This window comes from Cetorhinus maximus, chromosome 1 (genome assembly GCF_964194155.1).
Source record: "Cetorhinus maximus chromosome 1, sCetMax3.hap1.1, whole genome shotgun sequence".
Classification (NCBI taxonomy): domain Eukaryota; kingdom Metazoa; phylum Chordata; class Chondrichthyes; order Lamniformes; family Cetorhinidae; genus Cetorhinus; species Cetorhinus maximus.
Window position 1 is genome coordinate 154,857,070 of NC_135879.1, and position 21,627 is coordinate 154,878,696.

General features: G+C 39.4%; 1 protein-coding gene across 1 annotated transcript in view; it reads right to left on the reverse strand.

Annotated features, from left to right (window-relative positions):
- Positions 1-21,627, reverse strand: part of frg1 (FSHD region gene 1) — a 28,783-nt gene continuing 7,156 nt past the window's right edge. The window contains exons 3-9 of the mRNA XM_078548545.1: positions 18,725-18,847; positions 17,373-17,433; positions 14,971-15,085; positions 10,168-10,272; positions 5,414-5,505; positions 1,096-1,206; positions 1-596 (exon numbers count right to left, since the gene is read on the reverse strand). Coding sequence (XP_078404671.1) covers positions 560-596; positions 1,096-1,206; positions 5,414-5,505; positions 10,168-10,272; positions 14,971-15,085; positions 17,373-17,433; positions 18,725-18,847 — 644 coding nt within the window. The 3' untranslated portion in view covers positions 1-559. The remainder of the gene's footprint in view (positions 597-1,095; positions 1,207-5,413; positions 5,506-10,167; positions 10,273-14,970; positions 15,086-17,372; positions 17,434-18,724; positions 18,848-21,627) is intronic.

Below are 21,627 nucleotides of genomic sequence, written 5' to 3' on the forward strand. Positions count from 1 at the left end.
TTCATTTTATGCACAATTTAATTTTATACATGTTTAATACACTGAGGTTTTTGACATTTGGTGGTTTGTCCACATCCCAAATTTAAGACTTCAATCACTGACAGGATAACAGCATGGATTGTGAATCGGCAAATATGAAATGAGGGAGTTAATAATGGAACTAATTGAGGCATTATAAATGTTGCACACAGAACAATACATTTTATGTCACTCTGGCAAAGATTCTTTGCTTGAGCTCGCCTTTCATTCTTCACTTCCTTGGATGAACCTCCAAGTAAAGACTTAGTGGGAATGTAACACTAGATCACTACAAAGAAAGTGAATGTAACATATATGCAGTTCATTCTTACAATAGAATTAATCTACAATGGTAACCATTTAAGGCTATCAACATAACACACCCTTCAAAAGCAAAATGGAAATTAAAAAATGGCAGGTTTACATTACATATTGCTGCTGGTTTTACAGCACTGCCAGTTGTGTGTGGACACAAGTAACCTTGGAGATAAAAAAAATATAATCACACATCCAGTGAAAATACCAAGATAACATCCTTGCTTCATTTGCAATATCGGTCAGCTTTCATCTTGGATCGCCTGCAGAGCAAAACAGAGAAATTTCATTAAAAAGTGGTAAAGTTAAAAAGTAACTGAATATGTAATGTACTTTACATCTGCCTTTACCAAGGAAGATGATGCTGCCAAAGTCATAGTGAAACAGGCTGCAGCTGAGACACTAAATTGACAAAGCTTTTAAGCAGCAAGTGGTTAGGATCTGGAATGCACTGCCTGAAAGTAGTGAATCACAGAATCACAGTACAGAAGAGGCCCTTCGGCCCATCGAGTCTGCACCGATGAAGGCAGGATCAATTGTGTCTTTCAAAATGGAATTGGCTAATTATCTGAAGAGAAAAGAATTTGCCAGGCTACGGGAAAAAGCTGGGGAAATGGAACTAGCGAAGTTGCTTTTGCAGAGAGCCGATATGGACATGACGAGCCGAATGGCGTCCTTCTGTGCTGTAACCATTCTATGATACTAAGAGATTAAATGAGAAGGCTTCTTCCTAGTTGCTAATTTCAAAACTTAAGCACATACCTGTCTAGCAGGGCCTCATGGAAAGTACCTTCTTGCCTGGCTTTCTTCAGTAGTTTACTGTCCTCTACATTTACTCTAAGTTTCTGGTCTTGAAAACTCTGGAATTTCTTTCTGCAAAGGAAGAATTACATAGGGAACATGAAATAAGCCTTCTGCACAACAACAAACAATAGCAAAATACCATGGTGCATTCAAAACTATCTCTCACCCATTTTTTCAAGTGTTAGAACTCTGGATTGTTGTAGTTTTTATACTTCAACTCTTTTTTTTGCAATGTACTCTAATTCTCTGTGAAACCAAACATGATATTTGCTGCTCCCAATGTGGTTTCCTCTACATTGGAGAGACCAAACGCAGACTGGGTGAGCGCTTTGCGGAACACCTTCGGTCTGTCCGCAAGCATGACCCAGACCTCCCTGTCGCTTGCCATTTCAACACCCCACCCTGCTCTCATGCCCACATGTCCGTCCTTGGCCTGCTGCAATGTTCCAGTGAAGCTCAACGCAAACTGGAGGAACAGCACCTCATCTTCCGACTAGGCACTTTACAGCCTTCCGGACTGAATATTGAGTTCAACAACTTCAGATCATGAACTCTCTCCTCCATCCCCACTCCCTTTCCGACCCCCCTTCTTCCAATAATTTATAATTTTTGAAATATATTTTTCTTTTCCCACCTATTTTAAAATTTATTTCGATCTATTGTTTTATCTCCATCTTTTAGCCCATTTTGATCCCTTCCCCCCACCCCACCCCCACTAGGGCCATCTGTCACTTGCTTGTCCTGGCTGCTACCCTTAATGTCCCCATTAGCACATTCCTTAGATAATATCACTACCATCAACACCCCTTTGTCCTTTTGTCTATGACATCTTTGGCAATCTCTTCTTTGCCTCCACCTATCACTGGCCCTCTATCTAGCTCCACCTATCCCACCCCCCTCTACCAGCTTATATTTCACCTCATTTCTCTATTTCCTTAGTTCTGATGAAGTCAAACGGTCTTGAAACGTCAACTGTGTTCCTCTCCGCAGATGCTGTCAGGCCTGCTGAGTTTTTCCAGCTATTTTTGTTTTTGTTTCAGATTTCCAGCATCCGCAGTATTTTGCTTTTATGATAAACCAATTTACTGGTGGATTGTGTATTGACAGTTATCAGGCCAGACTTAGAGAACTGAAGCTATTTATTTTAGAAAAGCACAAACTCTGGAGACACAAAGGTCTTTTTTTTATATATACTCATTCCTGGGATGTGGGTGTTGCTGATTAGGCCAGCATTTATTGCCCATCCCTAATTGCCCTTGAGAAGGTGGTGATGAACTGCTGCAGTCCATGTGGTGTAGGTACACCCACAGTACTATTAGAGGCAGAGTTCCAGGATTTTGAACCAGCCACAGCGAAGGAATGGCGACATATTTCCAAGTCAGGATGGTGAGTGACTTGGAGGGGAACTTCCAGGTGGTGGTGTTCTCATGTGTCTGCTACCCTTGTTCTTCTAGATAGTAACAGTTGTTGGGATGGAAGGTGCTATCTGAGGATTCTTGGTGAGTTCCTGCAGTGCATCTAGTAGATGGTACACACTGCTGCGTCGGTGGTGGAGAGAGTGAAAGTTTGTGGATGGGGTGCCAATCAAGTAGGCTGTTTTGTCCTGGATGGTGTCCAGCTTCTCGAGTATTGTTGGAGCTGCACTCATCCAGGCAAGTGGAGAATATTCCATCACACGCCTGACTTGTGCCTTCTAGATGGTGGACAAGCTTTGGGGAGGTGAGTTACTCACCACAGGTTTCCCAGCCTCTGACCTGCCTCTGTTTATTAATATAATGAATAGTTCAGATTTTATCCAAGTGATTAGGTTATTTGAGCAAGATAGGCAGGGGAGAACTTGCATCAGCACAACTTACACAACATGGAATTAGGGTACAGGATGATACTAAGTTACATGGCACTGTAAGACTAAGTTAGATGGCACTGTAAGACTAAGTTAGATGGCACTGTAAGTAACGCAAATGCGAATGGAAAGTTACAAAGCGGCATTAATATGAACATACAAAATAGGAGCAGCAGTATGCCATTAGGCCCCTCGAACCTGCTCCTCCATTCAATAAGATCATGGTTGATCTGTTTGTGTTTTGAATTCCACATTCCCATCTATCATCGATAACCTTTGATTCCCTTGCCTAACAGGAATCTATTTACCTACGCCTTAAAAATATTCAATGAACCCGCCTCCATTGCCTTCTGAGGCAGAGAGTTCCAAAGTCACACCATCCTCAGAAAAAAAATTTCTCCTAATCTCTGTCCTAAAAGAGCAACCACTAATTTTAAAACAGTGCCTCTAGTTCTGGACTCATCCACAAAAGGAAACATCCTTTCCTCATCAACCTTGTCAAGATCGTTCATGATCTTATAACTTCAATCAAGTCACCCCTCACTCTTCTAAACTCCAGTGGAAACAAGCCCAGTCTGTCCAACCTTTTCTCATAAGGTAACCTGCTCATTCCAGGTATCAATCTAGTAAACTTCCTCTGAATCGCCTCCAAAGCACTTACACCCTTCTTTAAATAAGGAGACCAAAACTGCACACAGTATTTGAGATGTGGTCTCAATAATGCCCCGTATAACTGAAGCATAACATCTTTACTTATATGTTCAATTCCTCTCATAATAAAGGATAGCATTCCATTAGCCTTCCTAATTATGTGCTGAGCCTGCATACTAACTTGTGACTCATGCACTAGAACACCTCTGCACTTCGGAATTCTGCAGTCGTTCTCTGTTTAAGTAATACCCTGCTTTTTTATTCTTCCTGCCAACGTGAACAACTTTATATTTTCCCACATTATACTCCATCTTCCAGATTTTTGCCCACTCACTCAACCTATCTATGTCTGTCTGCGACCTCCTTATGCCCTCTTCACAACATACTTCCTACCTATCTTTGTGTTATCTGCAAATTTAGCTACAATGCCTTCGTTCCCCTCATCTAAGTCATTGAAATAAATTGTAAAAAGTTAAGACCTCAGCACAGACCCCTGCTGATCTCCACTCGTCACATCCGGCCAATCAGAAAAAGACCCATTTATGCATATTGTCTGTTTTCTGCCAGCCATCCAATCTTCCATCCACGCTAATATGTTACCCCTCACCCCTATTTTGCGCAATAACCTTTGATACACAATTACACGAGTATGCTGGACTGTAACAGAAGGAGTTGTGGCAAAGTGTGAGGTCATCCACTTTGGAAAGATAGATCAAAATATTTTCTAAATGGTGAGAAGCTAGAAAATGTGGAAAAGCAGAGATTTAGGGGTCCATGTAGAGAAATCACTAAAAGCTAATAGGCAGATACATAAGAATGTTGGAAAGAGTAGGAATAGATCATATGGTCTCTCAAGCCTGCTCCAGCCATTCAATAAGACTTATGCTGAACTTCAATATCAACTCCACTTTTCCACCATAACCCCATATCCCTTAACGATTTGGTTAGACTGCATTAGATATTTACTGCACCTTAGGAAGGATATACTAGTCTTGGAGGGCATACTACAGTGCAGAGCCCCAGTATCATTCTGGTGAATAAGATTTAAATTATGAGCTTGCACATAATAGTCTTGTATTCCTTTGAGCATAGAAGACCAATGTGTGAACTATTGACGTGTCATGACTAAAGGATTTGAAAGTATAGATTATCTCTGGTGGTGCAGTCTAGAACAAGGGACATAACCTTAAAATTGGAGCTAAGACATTCAGGGATAATGTCAGGAAATACTTCACAAACGGCAATGGAGATATGGAAGTCTGAGATCCTCTGAATTTCAGAAGCTCCGTGATCTTCAGAATTTCTAAACTATGTGTCATAAAAGGTGAATTGGCATTAAATGACATTATTCCAGCCATACATTTTAAATATAAAGATAGGCATATTTTTTCATTCTCCAAGCATAATCAGGTCATATAGATATATCTGATATTCCAAATTTATCAACACATGACCCCCTCTACTGCAGATGTGTGATAGTCCCATACTGTTCCACTGCTCTGCCTCAGAAAGATAGCCTTAACAGTGGTAAGTTGAAAGTCTATATGTACTGTGGACTGTAAAACTATCCAAGCTAATTTATACTGGATACCTGGCACCAAGGAAAATGAAGGATTCATTTTATTTTTCTGGAAAGGTTTAAGAGCCTAGATCTATCAATGAGAAGATCATAATATGTTGCAGCTATCTGTCTTCCCTACCCTCAGTAATTTAGAAGTATAAATATGTGCATCTTATTCTGTGAACTACTACAATTGTGCTCAAAACTGTTGTGGTACTTACACATAGTTGATTTCACATTGCTTCACGTTGCCCTTGTCTTCATCTAAAAGCTCATCTTTTGCCTTTATTACAATATCAGCACAGGAACGGATCTGTTTAAAACAAAAATGCAAGTTATGATAAAGTGTAACAATGTAGATAGTTGGACCTGGTTAATCAGAGAATGATGAGGGAGAACAGTATTAATGAAGCTGTTGGAATATAAGCAGAAGGCTTAGCTGAGATTGTTATGACCACTAGACATTATGAGATGGTTGTGTTTTAAACTGTCTCTTTTAATTTCAGGTAAACAGAATGCCCTGGAATGGGGGATGGTGCGAAGTTGCACTGAACTCCAACAGGTGCAGGTGATCTAGTTGTCATGGGGATAGGGGCCCCATGCCAAGCCCTATTGAAAGTCAGGTGTAAGCTTTAACACCTGAACATAAACATGAAGGCATCTGTTCTTGCTGTTTCTAACCAGTCAGACCAAAGGTTTGGGGCAAGAAGATCCTTAACAGGTGTGCTATGCCAAGCAGAAGAGAAGGACTGTTTTTGGAGTAACCACCAAGTGGAGGACTGGTGAGGGCAGAACTCATGTTTGAGGAAATAGCTAGAGGGAACCTTGCAATGGGAAGTCCGTTCGAATATGCTCCAAGGGTTGAGTGAAGCTGACTTTGTTTAAAAGGAAGATTCATTTTGGTGAAGCAGGAAGAAGGGATCTATTAGAGCTGGGAAGAGCTTTGGACTTTAACTCAAGACTACATTCTATGGAGAACGTAGTGTAATGTATAAATGTGGCATGGGGATTTTGGTTGTGTTTAGAAGTTAAAGGGGATATCTTTCCTGTAGTTTGCTGTAATAGTTCCCTACTAACTACTGTTTAGTCAATATTGATTTTAGTTTGTTACAGTGAAACTCTTAAAATGTGAAATCTTGCCATATAATTCCTTTATATTTGTCACTGGGAAATTTATATTTCTTTCCAAAAGTTATCAGTCTATACGGGGATCGTGGCAAGGTAAATAGTGAGAAATTATTGCCAGAGAAGAAAGGAGTAGGTGGTGATAAGGGTACTGTTGTAGAAGGGGCAGGCAATATTTAAAAAAAATTAAATGAGAACATAAATAAAAAGAATAAGGTACAAATCTTAAAAAGGAAATCAAAGTCAAAATTGGGTAGTGTGTTTGTGAATGTACAAAGCATTCCAAACAAAATTGAACCATTAGAAACACCAGTGGCTACTTGGAGGTGCACAATACATTAGTTATGCAGACTCATGGCTTCAGTTTCCAGTTCTGTTGAAACCTAGTATTAAAAAAGCAAAATTAGTGCCATTACCTTCCAGCTCTGATGAACAGTCATTATCCTGAAATGTTTATCATCTTTCTCAATATATGCTGCCTGGTCTGCTGAGTATTTCCAGCATTTTCTGTTTTTATTATAAATTATATTGGAAACATTATTTCTGGTTATAGCATTTTCAGGAGTCACAGGAGAAAAATGGATTGTGTAGCAATATTAATAAAGGCGTCTACCACAGCGTTAGAAAAATTCTCAGTGTGCAATGCAGGCCAAAGTATGCAGATAAGATAGAAAATTAGATCTCCAGACAGTTCAGTGTGATGAGTGTAAACAAAAGGCCAATAAAATTGGGTGATTTTAACTATCCCAAAATAAATTTGAAAGTGTAGAATGATTTTCACAATGCAAGTAAGATTGCTACCTACATAAGTATGTTTCTAATTAAACAAATGTTTGATTTAGCAGTGGGGAAGGAAGTGAGGCAAATATCTGATGTCAGATTATGAGAACAATTGGGAAATAGTGGCAAAGTTCTGCAAGGTTGGAGAAGGATAATGAAAAGTCAAAGATAAAGGAGATAAATTCTTAAAAGGCAAAGTTCAGTGAGAACAGGAGAATCTGGTTCAAATTAACTGGACAGAAAAATTCCAAACAGGATGTCAGATCAGTTGTGGGTTTCTTCAAATAAAAGATGCATATGGTACAAAATATATTCCTATAATATAAAACGGGAGCAGATCAAAAAATGGAGAATAAGTGAATAAAGAGAATAGGTGAATAAAGATGCAGATTTAAAGCTAAATGGAAACAAATCTGATAAAATATATGATAAAACTAGGACTAAAGAAAATAATGAGGAATATAGAAGAAATGTAACAGGGGGGTAAAAAGGGGGAAAATTAGCCAGCAGAAAATACAAAAGGAAATAGTGCTCATAAGCATATCAAATACTGAATTGTAAAAATAACTGTAAAAGAAAAATTAGTTCTGAAAAATTAGCACAACTCTTGATGAGAAGCTAGGGAATAAACTTGTGACTTGGCATGTCACTGATTTGGAGGTTATCATGAATCCTAAATGTGAGGTGATCAACAACAAAAGAGGTCTTCTAACAACTCATTCAGATTGGTCAACAGAAGTGAGATGAGGTTTTGGAAATTAAGGATAAGCAAAATGATGTTTTTACCACTAAACTCTTCAGTTCCTAGTTTTGTTCTTGTGTTTTTAGTTGTTTTTGTAGTAGAAGGTGTAGAGCTACTATGTTTACTATATATAGGATGTCTTTGAAAATCTCCCACAAAGAGACAAAGGTTATAGAAGCTAACATGGTGTGCAGGTCAGATACAGACATAAGCCCCAGTATTTTGACAGCACCATAAATATTAGCAGAGATATTTGATGATGGGGGAATAGTAGGATATTTGATTAGTTTGTATTGACTAGCAAAGAACCAGCATGTGATGGGCTAAATTGCCTGCTCTTGATGCTGTAGTTTTCAAGGGTTCCATTAAGTGCATTTTTAAAACACAACACTTCTAAATATAACCAAAAGTCCCATGCCACATTTATACATTACACTGCGCTCTCCATAGACATGTACCCTTGAGTTAAAGTCCAAAGCCCTCCCAGCTCCAACTAGGATCCCTTCTACTTGTTTTCAGTCACCCAGAAGAAAGTTGCTTTTTCCCCAAAACTTTACATATAGTACATAAAGGGAGCATCTTAGATTATCTCTCATTATTTCTTTTGAACATGTCAAAACTTCAGTGCCCACATTATCCAAGATTTACTTGTGGCAGACCACTAAGGGGCTTTCACTAATTAGAGTAATTGTGTGAAGCAGGCTCAGTGAAAACTCCAAAGCAGAATGACTGCAAGCTGCCTGGTCAGCCTCCTAGTAAAAGGCATACATGACTTTTCATATTAAAGAGGCAGAAACAATGGAAAATTAATGTTTAATGTTTACTTACATTAATTTGGACTCAGAAGGAAAGGTATACGGTTAACTATATAAAAGACAATTAACCCGATTTGAATTCTGCGCAAATGGATGAGTTTTGAACAAGTCAAAATCTTGTCAAATGGTTTTAGAAACAAATGACCAAAATGCTACTTAATTCCCAAGCAAACATATTATGTAATGGATAAAAATAATTTAATTAAGAGTAATTTTCTCCCTTCTTGGCAATGCAGCTTTGGCCAATGGGCAAGGAGATGACTGTTCCTATAGATGCACCAATGCCGCTTTGTATCAGCTACTGAGAATGCACAAATATATTCATGAAACAAACTGATGTTTTTCTTCTTCCTTCCTGTGTTAGGTATGACTCCAGCCAGTAAAGTCCCACCCCCTACCCACTGATTCCCATTTCAATTTTACTAGGATTCCTTGATGCCACATTCAGTCCAATGCTGCTTTGATGACCAGTGTAGGCATTCTTATCCCATTTCTTGAATTCAGCTCTTTTCTCCATTGTTGGGACCAAGGGTGTAATGAGGTCTGGATCAGAGTGATCCTGGCAGAATCCAAACGGAGCATTGCTGAGCAAGTGCCACTTGACAGCCCTCTCAGCGACACCTTCCATCACTTTGATGATGATTGATAGTAGAATAATGGAGGGATAATTGGTCGGATTGAATTTGCCCCCCATTTTGATGGAAAGGGCACTCCTGGGCAATTTTCCACTCTATCAGGAAGATACCAGTGTTGTAACAGTACTGGAACAGCTTGGCTAGGGGAATGGCCAGTTCTGGAACCCAGGTCTTCAGCACAACAACTGGATGTTTTTGAGGCCCACAGCTTTTGCTTTATCCAGCTATTTTTTATATCACATGGAGCGAATTGAATTGGCTTCTATGATGGGGGATCTCAGGAGGAGGCTGAAACGGTTCATGAATTCAGCACTTCTGGCTAAACATAGTTGCAAATGCTTCAGCCTTGTCCTTTGCGTTCATGTGTTCAGTTCTGCCATCACTGAGGATGGGGGTGTTTATGGAACCTTCTCCTCCCATTAGTTGTTTAATTGTCCACTACCATTCATGTCTGGATGTGTCAATGACTGAATGTGCCAACAATGAATGTCAATGACTGGATTAGTCAACAATTCCATTATCATTGTACCATGCAACTACTAGGATGGTAAATAAGATAGATCTTGGATTTTCCCTTTTGCAATTCCAATGCCCCTATATACACAGACTGATAATAAGGAGCCTTTATCCACTTTTACTTAGATCCTGGGCACAAACTGTCTGAACTCAGGCCAACCAGTGTCTATCAGTAATTTTCAATCGTCAAGCCACTAAGTCTTTTAGAATAATCATGCAGAATTTGTCACTTGATAATAAATCAAATCTTTTGCTGCGGGGTATATGACAGTGAAGCCACATCAACTTAAAAATGGAAGTGGAAGGAACAGGTTATTTTCTGGTTTAATTTACAATTAAATCAGAGCAGCCCACAGTAATACCTTTATCATCTCCTCCTCTCCTGCTGTTTTTTGCTTTGCAATAATGTCACCTTCTTCATTACAAGAGATAAAGCAGCTGTTTGATGCCATCAATGCCAGCTTCCCCTGGAAATAGAAAAGCTAGTGAGGTTACAATGCTTTATCACAGAAATGTGTGCGCTTTATAAATACTACTGAAACCTCTTCTCTTCGGGACCTTTTACTGAATAACTTTTTTAACTCACCGTCATATTTCTTCAGTTCTTCTTGCCCCTCAACCTTACACTGCACATAAAATCCACTCACATACATCAAAATGATCTCACCATCTTGGACAACATTGGGGAGAAATTTTGTAGCTTATGCACCCAGTTTATAAGCCCAGGCCATAGTATTTGAATAATTATAGGTGCTATATAGATGCAATCCGTTGTTGCTGTTGTAAATAAATGTTCATAATGTTTCAATGACCTTATTCAGTATTTCATATTTCCAACATTTTCTGCAAAATCTGTCAGTTTTCAAATATGTGGCCACAACATACAACTCTATCTAAACATCATTACCATGGATCACCAAAGCCTCATAACATTTTCCATTGAACATCAAGTATGTGAAGCAGAGCACAGGGAGGGTGAGAGGGGAGGAGGCAGTCTATACCAAGGAATGGTATAAAAGAGAGTACACATTTAAAAAATTATAAATAGTGTACTCAGGAGAATTAGGAACAGAGGATGCAGGAAACTATGGGAACTGTTCTCAAAGAAATTTATCTTTGGATCCTATTTTGAATCAGGAGGTCGTTTCTTTGTCCAATCAAAAATGTCATGTGCTATTAAAGCACCATCATTTTATGATCGACAGGTCATTCATGCAGTATATCATGGCTTATTATTTGCAAATCCTACTCTCCCTGTTTAGTATTAGAATCAATAGGTGGTAGTCTTAGACTACAGCTTCCAAAACACAACTGTGGTGTACACAGCATGACAAAGACAGACTCCTGGAATTCCACTCCACTACCCGGATGAATATCTTCATTCAAATACAAAGCATGCCCAGGGAATTAAGTAGAACACAAGTCCTAGGTCCTAGACAAAATGGCAGGCTTGTGTAGAAGAAATAGGCATTTGCAACACAGAACGAGTGGCTTTAAGTTAAGTGTTCTGTTCCAGAATTGTTTAAATTTTTACATATTTTTGTTTTAATTATTATTTTCAGTTGGTCAGAGTGGACTTAATGGCAAATAAACATGGCCACCCATGAATTTTCCGTAATTTATTTCAAGCAGTTGACTGTGTTTCTGGTTGTTGAATGGTACTTTTGCCTCCCAGTCTATATTTGAGCAGTGACATTAGATTAATAAGTGAGTGTTTAAGACAAACAGAAAATGTACCGTATACTTCTGAAGTGCAACACCCTATACAACTTTAAAGCTGGGATATCCTATGCAAGTCTTTAAATTATACATCATACAAAGAGGCAGGCATTGAATAATGTGATTGATGTTCCGTCGTATTGCTCATGGACAAAAAAGACTTCCTGGAGCACATGATAAAAGACTGATGTTTCAGTGCTGTAGTGGGAGTGTGCTGTATTATTGGTAACATGTTCCTTTGGAGATGGTAAACTGAGAACAGTGGTTCTGGCACACTCAAAGCTTCCATGGCCATTACCTGAACACGAGTGTGCAATTTTTTTTTTTTTACAATGCTCCAAGAAATGTTACTCCTTCAATTAATTTGACTAAAAATACCACATTACTTGGCCATTCGCACAAGGAGAATGTAATTTTGGTTGGGGAGGGCTAGTCGTCACATCTTAGATCATTGATGCAGAAAGATCCCCACTGTAGCACTTTGTACAGGGGGCCATTTGATGTGTTCATTACTCTGTGAAAAAAAGTGGTGCTATCAGTCCTAGATTTACCTTTTAGTTAGCTGGTCCCGCAATCCCTTGTCAGCTCCAATTAATTTCAAGTAGTTTTCCTGATTTACTGTTTCTGTATGATTTACCACCTTATTTACCTCTATAAGATGACATATCAGAGGCTTCCTTATAAGGCCGAAAAGTAAAAGCTTCTCTTGTCTTTTCTTGTAACTTAGAGCTCCAAAGCAACTTTTTAAATTAATTCACAGGATGTGGGCTTTGCTGTCTGGGCCAACACTTATTGCCCATCCCTAATTGCCCTTGAGGTGGTGGTGATGAGTTGCTCTCTTGAACCGCTGCAGTCCATGTGGTATAGGTACACCCACAGTGCTGTTAGGAAGGGAGTTCCAGGATTTTGACTTAGTGTCAGTGAAAAAGGCAATATATTTCTACGTCAGGATGGTGAGTGACTTAAAGGGGAACTTCCAGGTGGTGGTGTTCCCACTTATCTGCTGCCTTTGTCCTTCTAGATGGTAGTGGTCGTGGGTTTGGAAGGTGCTCTCTAAGGAGCCTTAGTGAATTTCTACAGTGCATCTTGTAGATGGTACACACTGCTGCTACTGTGTGTCGGTGGTGAAGGGAGTGAATGTTTGTGGATGTGGTGCCAATCAAGTGGGCTGCTTTGTCCTGGACGGTGTCAAGCTTCTTGAGTGTTGTGGGAGCTGCACTTGTCTAGGCAAATGGAAAGTTTTCCATCACACTCCTAACTTATGCCTTGTAGATGGTGGACAGGCTTTGGGGAGTCAGGAGGTGGGTTACTCATCGCACAATTCCTAGACTCTGACCTGCTCTTGTAGCCACAGCATTTATATGACTACTCTAGTTCAATTTCTGGTCAATGGTAGCCCCCAGGATGTTGATAGTGGGGGATTCATTGATGGTAATGCCATTGAACATCAAGGGGCGATGGTTAGATTCTCTCTTGTTGGAGATGGTCATTGCCTGGCACTTGTGTGGCACGAATGTTACTTGTCACATGTCAGCCTGGGTATCGTTCAGGTCTTGCTGCATTTGGACATGGACCGCTTCAGTATCTAACGAGTCACGAATGGTGCTGAACATTGTGCAATCATCAGCGAACATCCCCACTTCCGACCTTATGATGGAAGGAAGATCATTGATGAAGCAGCTGAAGATGATTGGGCTGAAGATCCTACCCTGAGGGACTCTTGTAGTGATGTCCTGGAGCTGAGATGACTGACCTCCAGCAACCACAACCATCTTCCTTTGTGCTAGGTATGACTCCAACCAACGTTTTCCCTCTGATTCCCTTTGACTCCAGTTTTGCTCGGGCTCCTTGATGCCACACTTGGTTAAAAGCAGCCTTGATGTCAAGGGCAGTCATTCTCTCCTCACCTCGGGAGTTCAGCTCTTATGTCCACGTTTGAACCAAGGCTGTAATGAGGTCAGAGGCAGAGTGACCCTGGCTGAACCCAATTTGGGTGCCAGTGAACAGGTTATTGCTAAGCAAGTGCTGCTTGATAGCATTGTTGATGACCCCTTCCATTACTTTACTGATGAGCGAGAGTGGACTAGTAATTGGCCAGGTTGGATTTGTCCTGCTTTTTGTGTACAGGATGTATCTGGGCAATTTTCCACATAGCCAGGTAGATGCCAGTATTGTAACTGTACTGGGACAGCTTAGTATTTAGTACGATTAGTATTTTGGTTCTTCTTTGCATTGCTTTCAACGTGTGAATGCTTCCTTTGTGTTTTGTTGGCCACTATGCTTTACAATTTGATCACAACTTCCTTTGATATGTATTCTGTTTTGGCCACATAATTTAACACTTACAGAATTAAGTATGATACTGTGCAGGAGGCTATTAGGTCCATCATGCCTATGCCAGTTGTGTAGAATGATCCAATTAATCCCACTCCCCTGCTTTTTCCCCATGACACTCTATTTTGTTCCCTCTTCAAATGCTCATCCAATAATCTGATGAAAGTCACGGTTGAATCTGCTTCGACCACCCTTTCAGGCAGTGCATACCAGGTCACACCAGCTCACCTTGTAAAAAAAAAAAATTCTTCATTACATCTCTAGTTCTTTTGCCAATCACCTTAAATCTGTCTCCTCTGGTTACTGGCCCTTCTACTACAAAGACAACTTGCTTCTATATAGTGCCTTCAGCATAGTAAAATGACCCAAGGTGCTTTACAGGGTGATATGAAACAGAATTTGACATTGAACCACTTAAATGATATTAGGACAGGTGACCAATAGGTTGCTTGAAATGGTCAGTTTAAGGAAAAAATTAGAGGAAGAAAGAAGTACAGGGGTCTAGGGAGTGAATTCCAGAGCTAAGGGTCTTGGTAGCAGAAGGTATAACTGCTAATGGTGCAGTGATTAAATCAAGGATGTGCAAGAGGCCTAAAAACTAAAGAACTGCAGATATCTCAGGGGCTTTAGGAGGTTACAGACATGGGGAGTAGTGAGGCCTGAAGGGATCTGAAAACAAGGTTGAGATATTTAAAATTGAGGTTTTGCTTAACCAGGTAATGGTTCCTGTTCATCCAGTACTGGATGTCAGCCAAGCTGTCTGAAAACAGTTTTTCATTATTCTATCAAAACCATTCATGATTTTAAAGACCATCATTAAATCTTCTCTGCTCTAAGGAGAACAACCACAGCTTCTCCAGTTTTTCCACATAATTGAAGTCTCTCATCCCTGCTACCATTCTAGTAAATCTCTTCCTCACCCTAACACCTTGGCATTCTTCCTAAAGCGTGAAACCCAGAATTGAACACAACACTCCAGCTGACACCCAGCTGGTATTTTGTATTGGATTTGTTGATTGCTGCTTTATATTTGGAATAAGAGAAGGAAGATGTTTGGAGATAATGGTTCTGGAGCAGCACTGACATATAATGAGCAAGCAAAAGCAACTTACGTCCTGAAAAATTGGCTCCCACTGTTCTCTTGACCCAATTGCATCTGATCGCCCAGTTACGACACCATCAGAATTTATTCCCATATATTTGCCATAGCCAGACTTCAGCGCTATTCTATAGGAAATAATGAAAAATAGTGAAAATATATTCTGAAATATCAATGCAGAAGCATTAACTGGACTTCGGTTAACATAGTTATTGCAAAAGTGTATTTTATATAAACATATGTTGCTCAGCAGGATATTGACAAATTCCAAGCTGTAGAGTTGTCTCATTACCATCTACCAAATTCGTTAATTTAGTAGTTCAGATTCATATTAACATTGCGGTAGACAGTAGTAACATCAAATACTTTAAACATTAGCAACATAACATTCATGTCTCCTTCTAATTGAAATTAAAAATCTAATAATTGACCATGTGGCTGTTAAAAGATTTGATTCAAAATGGTACCTATCTGAAATGCATACACACTGCAGAGCAATTGTATGATGGATTTATAAAGGAACATGAACAAAAGGATTGATTGTTTATAACTAGTGGTCTTATCAGATTGTTGAGACCATCTGCATTCAAATTTTGTCGTACAACACTGCTGTGAGATGCCTTGGGACATTTTTACTATAATAAAGGCATTATAGAGATGTGAGTTGTTGATACATAGCATGCAGCTGTTGTAAATACAATTTTGGATTCTACAGTACATAGAATAATAGAACAAAGATCTTAATAAGGAGCTGATAGCTTCCTTCCCTACTTGAGTATTGCACACAGTTCTGGTTGTCCTACTACAGGAAGGGTATCATGGGGTTGGAAAAGGTAGCGAAGTGCAGCTCATCTGAAAGATTCATCAGGTATCTAAACTACAAGGAAAGATTACAGACTTGAGTTTGTGAGAAAGGATGATTGAAGTTGATCAATTGACAATAATAAATGTTTACCATGGCACAGAGAATGACTGGGCAGGGGGTGAGGGGTGGCAGCAAGCGATGAAACTCTGAAGAAGGGAGGTCAATCAACAGTTCAGAAAGAACAACTTGACAGAGGGTGGTGAATGTTTGGAATGGACTGGCCAGTGAGGCAGTCTAGACTGATGACCTCAGTAATTATAAGAGGAAAATGGGTTGCATTTGGCAAAATAAAATGAGTGATACAGGTAGTGGACAATGCATTGTTTCTCTGCACTTTGGAGCCAGGTGGATAGACCAAAATGATCTTCTCAGATCCTGAACTTTCCTATCATCACTATGGCCACCTGCGTTTTTGCCTAAGAATTGTACCTAAGTATCAATGGGGACGCTACAAAAATTTACTTTAATAAGTTTAAATAAAATGATACATATTCCCTATAAGTCATTCTTAAATTGCTGTAAAATTGTATGCAAGTGTAAATTGTTTATTGTTTATTAAAATACAAATAAAATACATATTTTATTTTTATTGTGCATATCTAAATACATATGCTCATACATTTCTGGAAAAGTAATAGATTTTGGTTTGTGAATATAAGCACAAATTGTACTTCTATGGGTGTCCTGCAATTATACACATCTTTCACATTTGCAGAATAGGATACAGAAGTACTCACCTACTTGCTGACTGACTGGCTAAGTCTACAAACTTTCTTCAATGTCAATGGCCACGAGTTATGAATTTCAGAAATGATATCAGCATCCGAGAGCAGATACATCAGGTTCACTTTGGCCCTGATTATCTGGTTTGTATCAGCTGATCATCCACAAACATTTCTGGGCTGCAGGGGCTGTGGAGTCAGGGCAGAACAGGGGGGCAGATGGAGTCAGCTACATTACTTTTACTTTGGATATGATTTAACATTACTTCTACTCCTATTTTTTCCCTGTCTCTGGACATGGCTGCACAAGAACAAACAGGAAGGTAGATTTGTATCTATGCCCAAGTCAATGGGAAATTAACTCCTTATGAAGGTCATGAAAACATTGAACAAACATCAGATTATAATGTGTAACCCACAGTAAACATTAGAAAACAGATATTATGATGAAACATTATTTCCATCAACACTTTGGGTTAATTTCCTTTTTCTTTCTTTAAAAAACAAGTTTCTGGCAGCATCATTTTGTTGGTAAAACACTTGGAAGAACTTTGTCTATGACAATCAGACTTCATTGCACTCAGAATCAGTGAGTGATTTTGGATATGTGGCCAAACATTTCAGCAAATGGGTTGGTTGAATGAATAATATTAATTAAGATAGATTAATGAATTAGTTTTCATTCCATTGCAGTTTGATTTTATGGAGCTCTTGATTATCCGCCCAATTCCATTATCTGCCAAGGTTCGTTCTATTAATGAGTTAATGAGGTGCATATTCGTCTTCCCCTTCAAACAAACAAAAAAAAATGCAACTTGCATTTCTCACCTCGTTTCAGATAATTTAATAGCTGTTAACTGCTCTGGGGGATCAGGGGTTTCATTATCCTCTGTGAAAGAAAAAAAGTACAAAAGCAGATTGTATCTTATAATGAGAAAGACAATTGTTAATTTTCACCATGTAGCAAATGCTGCTGAAAGCTGTGGCACTATAACTAGTGCTGAAAGTTTTCTCTTCATTAAAGTATGAGTAAACAAACAGCGCCTTTCACATCCCCTAAACACCTCAAACGCAGCAGCTAATTTGTGCTCAATCAGATAAATTACCAGTTAATACAATTTTGATGATTGTTGAGGGATGAATGCTGGCCAGAGCACCAGGAGTACCCCCTTGCTTTTTTTTTCATTAGTATGATGGATCTTTTATGCCCAGCAGAAGAGGCAGACCAGGGCTTAGTTTAATGTATTATCTGAAAGACAGCAGCTCCAAATATATAGTATTCCCTCAGTATTGCACTGAAATGGGTCTAAACTAAGGGCACAAATCCTGGAGTCTGGCTTGAACCCACAGCCTTCTGGGAGGGAGTGCACCAATTGAACCAAGCTAATGCATTCTGAGTAGTTACAGTTTAAAAGCACTGATCAATATATCCTGTTTCTCATGGGAATTTTTTCAAGACACCCAGAATTAACGAAAACTTGTTTTAAATACAAATCTCCTGTCTATAAGGTGTCAGAGTGTACACTGAATTCCCAATTTCAGCTGCAACACAGCTGAGAAGTGCCAAGCAAAGGTTGTGTGTTTCCGGAGACAGAGGAGGATCTTCAGTCTATGCAGCACCTTCTGCTAATCAAATTCAAGCAGCAATATTGGAAGTTTGGGTGAAGGTTTCTTAATTTGATGGCCACAAGCAAAAAATAGAGGGGCAAAAGGGTAAATTTTCAACTTATTGTTTTTATAAATCCAGCATTGTGGATATGCAACAGTATAGCAACAGCTCAATTTTCATTTCTATTTCCATTGAAAACAGAAGAAATGAAATCCATGATTTGCACAACACTGGTTTTATACTTAGCACAGCAAGTTGAAAATGTATTCCTAAATATCTTTCAAAATACCAATCTTAAGACACTATATAGACAGATTCTTAATGGCAGTTTTGTTCTTTAAGATCAATCTAACTATAAAGGTATTATCAGAAATTCTTTACTAATTTACACAATTGTTAAGTGAAATCAGAGCAACAAGATGAGAGATTCACCAAATGAATACACAAGGACTTTCTGTTTTCTTAAGCTAATTCTGGAAATCACAAATTGCATTGAATTTTCAATTTCTAAAACTATAAAATAATAATTAGATTTGAGGGAAAAGGTTAACCCAGTTCAAACTGTGCCTACCTTTATGTGGTGCTCCAAGTGTAAATAGACCATTGTCGAGAGCACGCATGTAAGTCCCTGTTCCCATCTCTATTGCCACAGTGCCTGTAATTTCTCCAAAATTTCGAACTGCCCACCATCCTCCTAACAAATAATACAAAAAAAGAGACACATTTGAAAAAACTAAATCAACAACATATGGAAAAAACTTGCATTCGCTTAGTGCCTTGCATGACCTCATGACAACCTAAAGTACTTCAAAGGCAATAATCAATTTGTCCTGTAGCCTAGCCACTTTTGTTGTGAAAGCAAATGTAGCAGTCAATTTGTACACAGTTAGGTCTCACAAAAAGTAAATGAGGTAAATGCCAGTTATTCTGTAATGGTGATGCTAGTTGAGGGAGAACTCCCCTGCCCTTTGAATAGCACCATGGGTTCTTCTATATCTATTTGAACAAGCAGACGGAGCCTTGGTTTAATGGTACATCAAAACACATATGAGAGTGCAGCACCCCCTCAGTACTCCACTGAAGTGTCAACCTGGACAATATGCTCAAGTCTCTCAAGTGGAGCTCGAGTCAAAGTTGTGGATTCAGAAGTCACAGCACTGCCAGGTGAATCAAGTAATGGTCTTCAGTACAGGATCTTTGAAAAGCATTCACAGTGTACATACTGCAGGAAATTGAGAGAATTTGGCATTGAGAGAGAGAATGTGTGTGCGCGCGCACACCAGGGCAAATTAAACAAAATTGCAAAGAATGAGAAGAGGACAATCAGAAAGGGAAAACATATACAAGGCTTGGTGGGGGTGGGGGGGGGGGGGGGGTGTAGGAGAAGGGTGGGAAGGCAGGGAAAATGAGTATTATTTGTTCATTAGTGGGAACAGAGGCAACAGAAGACCAAGAATACAACTGGGTAATGAGCATGAATAGTACCTCAGAGGCCCAAGACCAACCTATGATGAAAACAAAATTATTCTGTAAATAACCAATTATTCAACAAATGTTATTTTCATTTTCTAGAAAAGGGAAATCACAGGCTTGAGGGGATGAATCACCTACTCCTGTTCCTATGACTATTGCAAATGTAATATGGCATTCTCATTCATGAATAGCAACAACCTGACAAGAACATTCTACAAATAGAAAGAGCTGTGGGGGTTCCCTCCCTACAAACACTTGCACTTACAAACCTTGTGTGTTATACAAGGTCCGATCAATAGGTAATATGACTGAACAAATAAGGGGAACTATGCTACCAACTTACCATCCTATAAATGCCATGTTAAGAAAATATACTACACCACCACTTTGTAGGATTCAGCTGTTCTTTTGTTCTTTCTTTATCAATTTCTTGGTTATCCTTTGCTGAATTCTGAAATCCTCTCAATCCTTAGGTTTACTACTCTTTTGACAACATTGTAAGCCTCTTCCTTTGATCTAATACTACTTTGGCTTCTGTCAGCCACTGTTGGACCACCTTTCCCATTTAAAAAATGTGTTTATGGGATGTGAGCATCGCTGGCAAGGTCAGTATTTGTTGCCTACCCTTAATTGGTCTTAAGGGACTGCATATTTGTTGTAAATTATAAATGATTTCCCTAAATGTTTGTCATTGCTTGTCTACTATCATACATTTCAATCTAGTATCCAGATCTACCATAAGCAAGTCACCCTTCACATCTATGTAGTTTGCTTTGTACAGATTGAAGACTATCAGCTTTGAACTGAGCTAAATGATTCTCAAAGTCAATGGAAAATTAATTGCATTATGATCACTCTTCCCCAGAGGCTCCTTCATACAAGATTGTTAACTAACACTCACTGCACAATACTAGATCCAAAAAACCCATTTCCTAGTTGGTTTCTTGACATACTGATCTCAAAAACTCTCTTGAATGCTTTCCATGAACATCTTGTCCACACTATTACTGTACAAAGAACAAAGAAAAGTACAGCACAGGAACAGGCCCTTCGGCCCTCCAAGCCAGCACTGATCATATTGCCCGTCAACTAAAACATTTTGCACTTCCAGGGTCCGTATCCCTCTATTCCCATCCTATTCATGTATTTGTCAAGCTGCCTCTTAAACACCACTATCGTACCTGCTTCCACCACCTCCTCTGGCAGCGAATTCCAGATACTCACTACCCTCTGCGTAAAAAACTTGCCCTGTACATCTCCTTTATAGTTTTCTCCTCTCACCTTAAATCTATGTCCCCTAGTAATTGACTCTTCCACCCTGGGAAAAAGCTTCTGACTATCTACTCTGTCCATGCCACTCATAATTTTGTAAACTTCTACCAAGTCGTCCCTCAATCTCCGTCGCTCTAGTGAGAACAATCCGAGTTTCTCCAACCTCTCCTCATAGCTAATAACCTCCAGGCAAGGCAGCATCCTGGTAAACCTCCTCTGCACCCTCTCCAACGCCTCCATATCCTTCTGGTAATGTGGCGACCAGAATTGCATGCAATATTCCAAGTGTGGCCTAACCAAGGTTCTATACAGCTGCAGCATGACTTCCCAGCTTTTATACTCAATACCCCTGCCAATGAAGGCAAGCATGCCATATGCCTTCCTGACCACCTTATCCACCTGCGTTGCCACTTTCAGTGACCTGTGGACCTGTACACCCAGATCCCTCTGCCCGTCAATGCACTTAAGGGTTCTGTCATTTACTGTATAATTCCTGCCTGTATTAGACCTTCCAAAATGCATTACCTCGCATTTGTCCAGATTAAACTCCATCTGCCATTTCTCCGCCCAAGTCTCCAACCGATCTATATCCCGTTGTATCCTTTGATAATCCTCTTCACTATCTGCAACTCCTCCAACCTTAGTGTCATCTGCAAACTTACTAATTAGCCCAGTTACATTTTCCTCCAAATCATTTATGTATACTACAAACAGCAAAGGTCCCAGCAC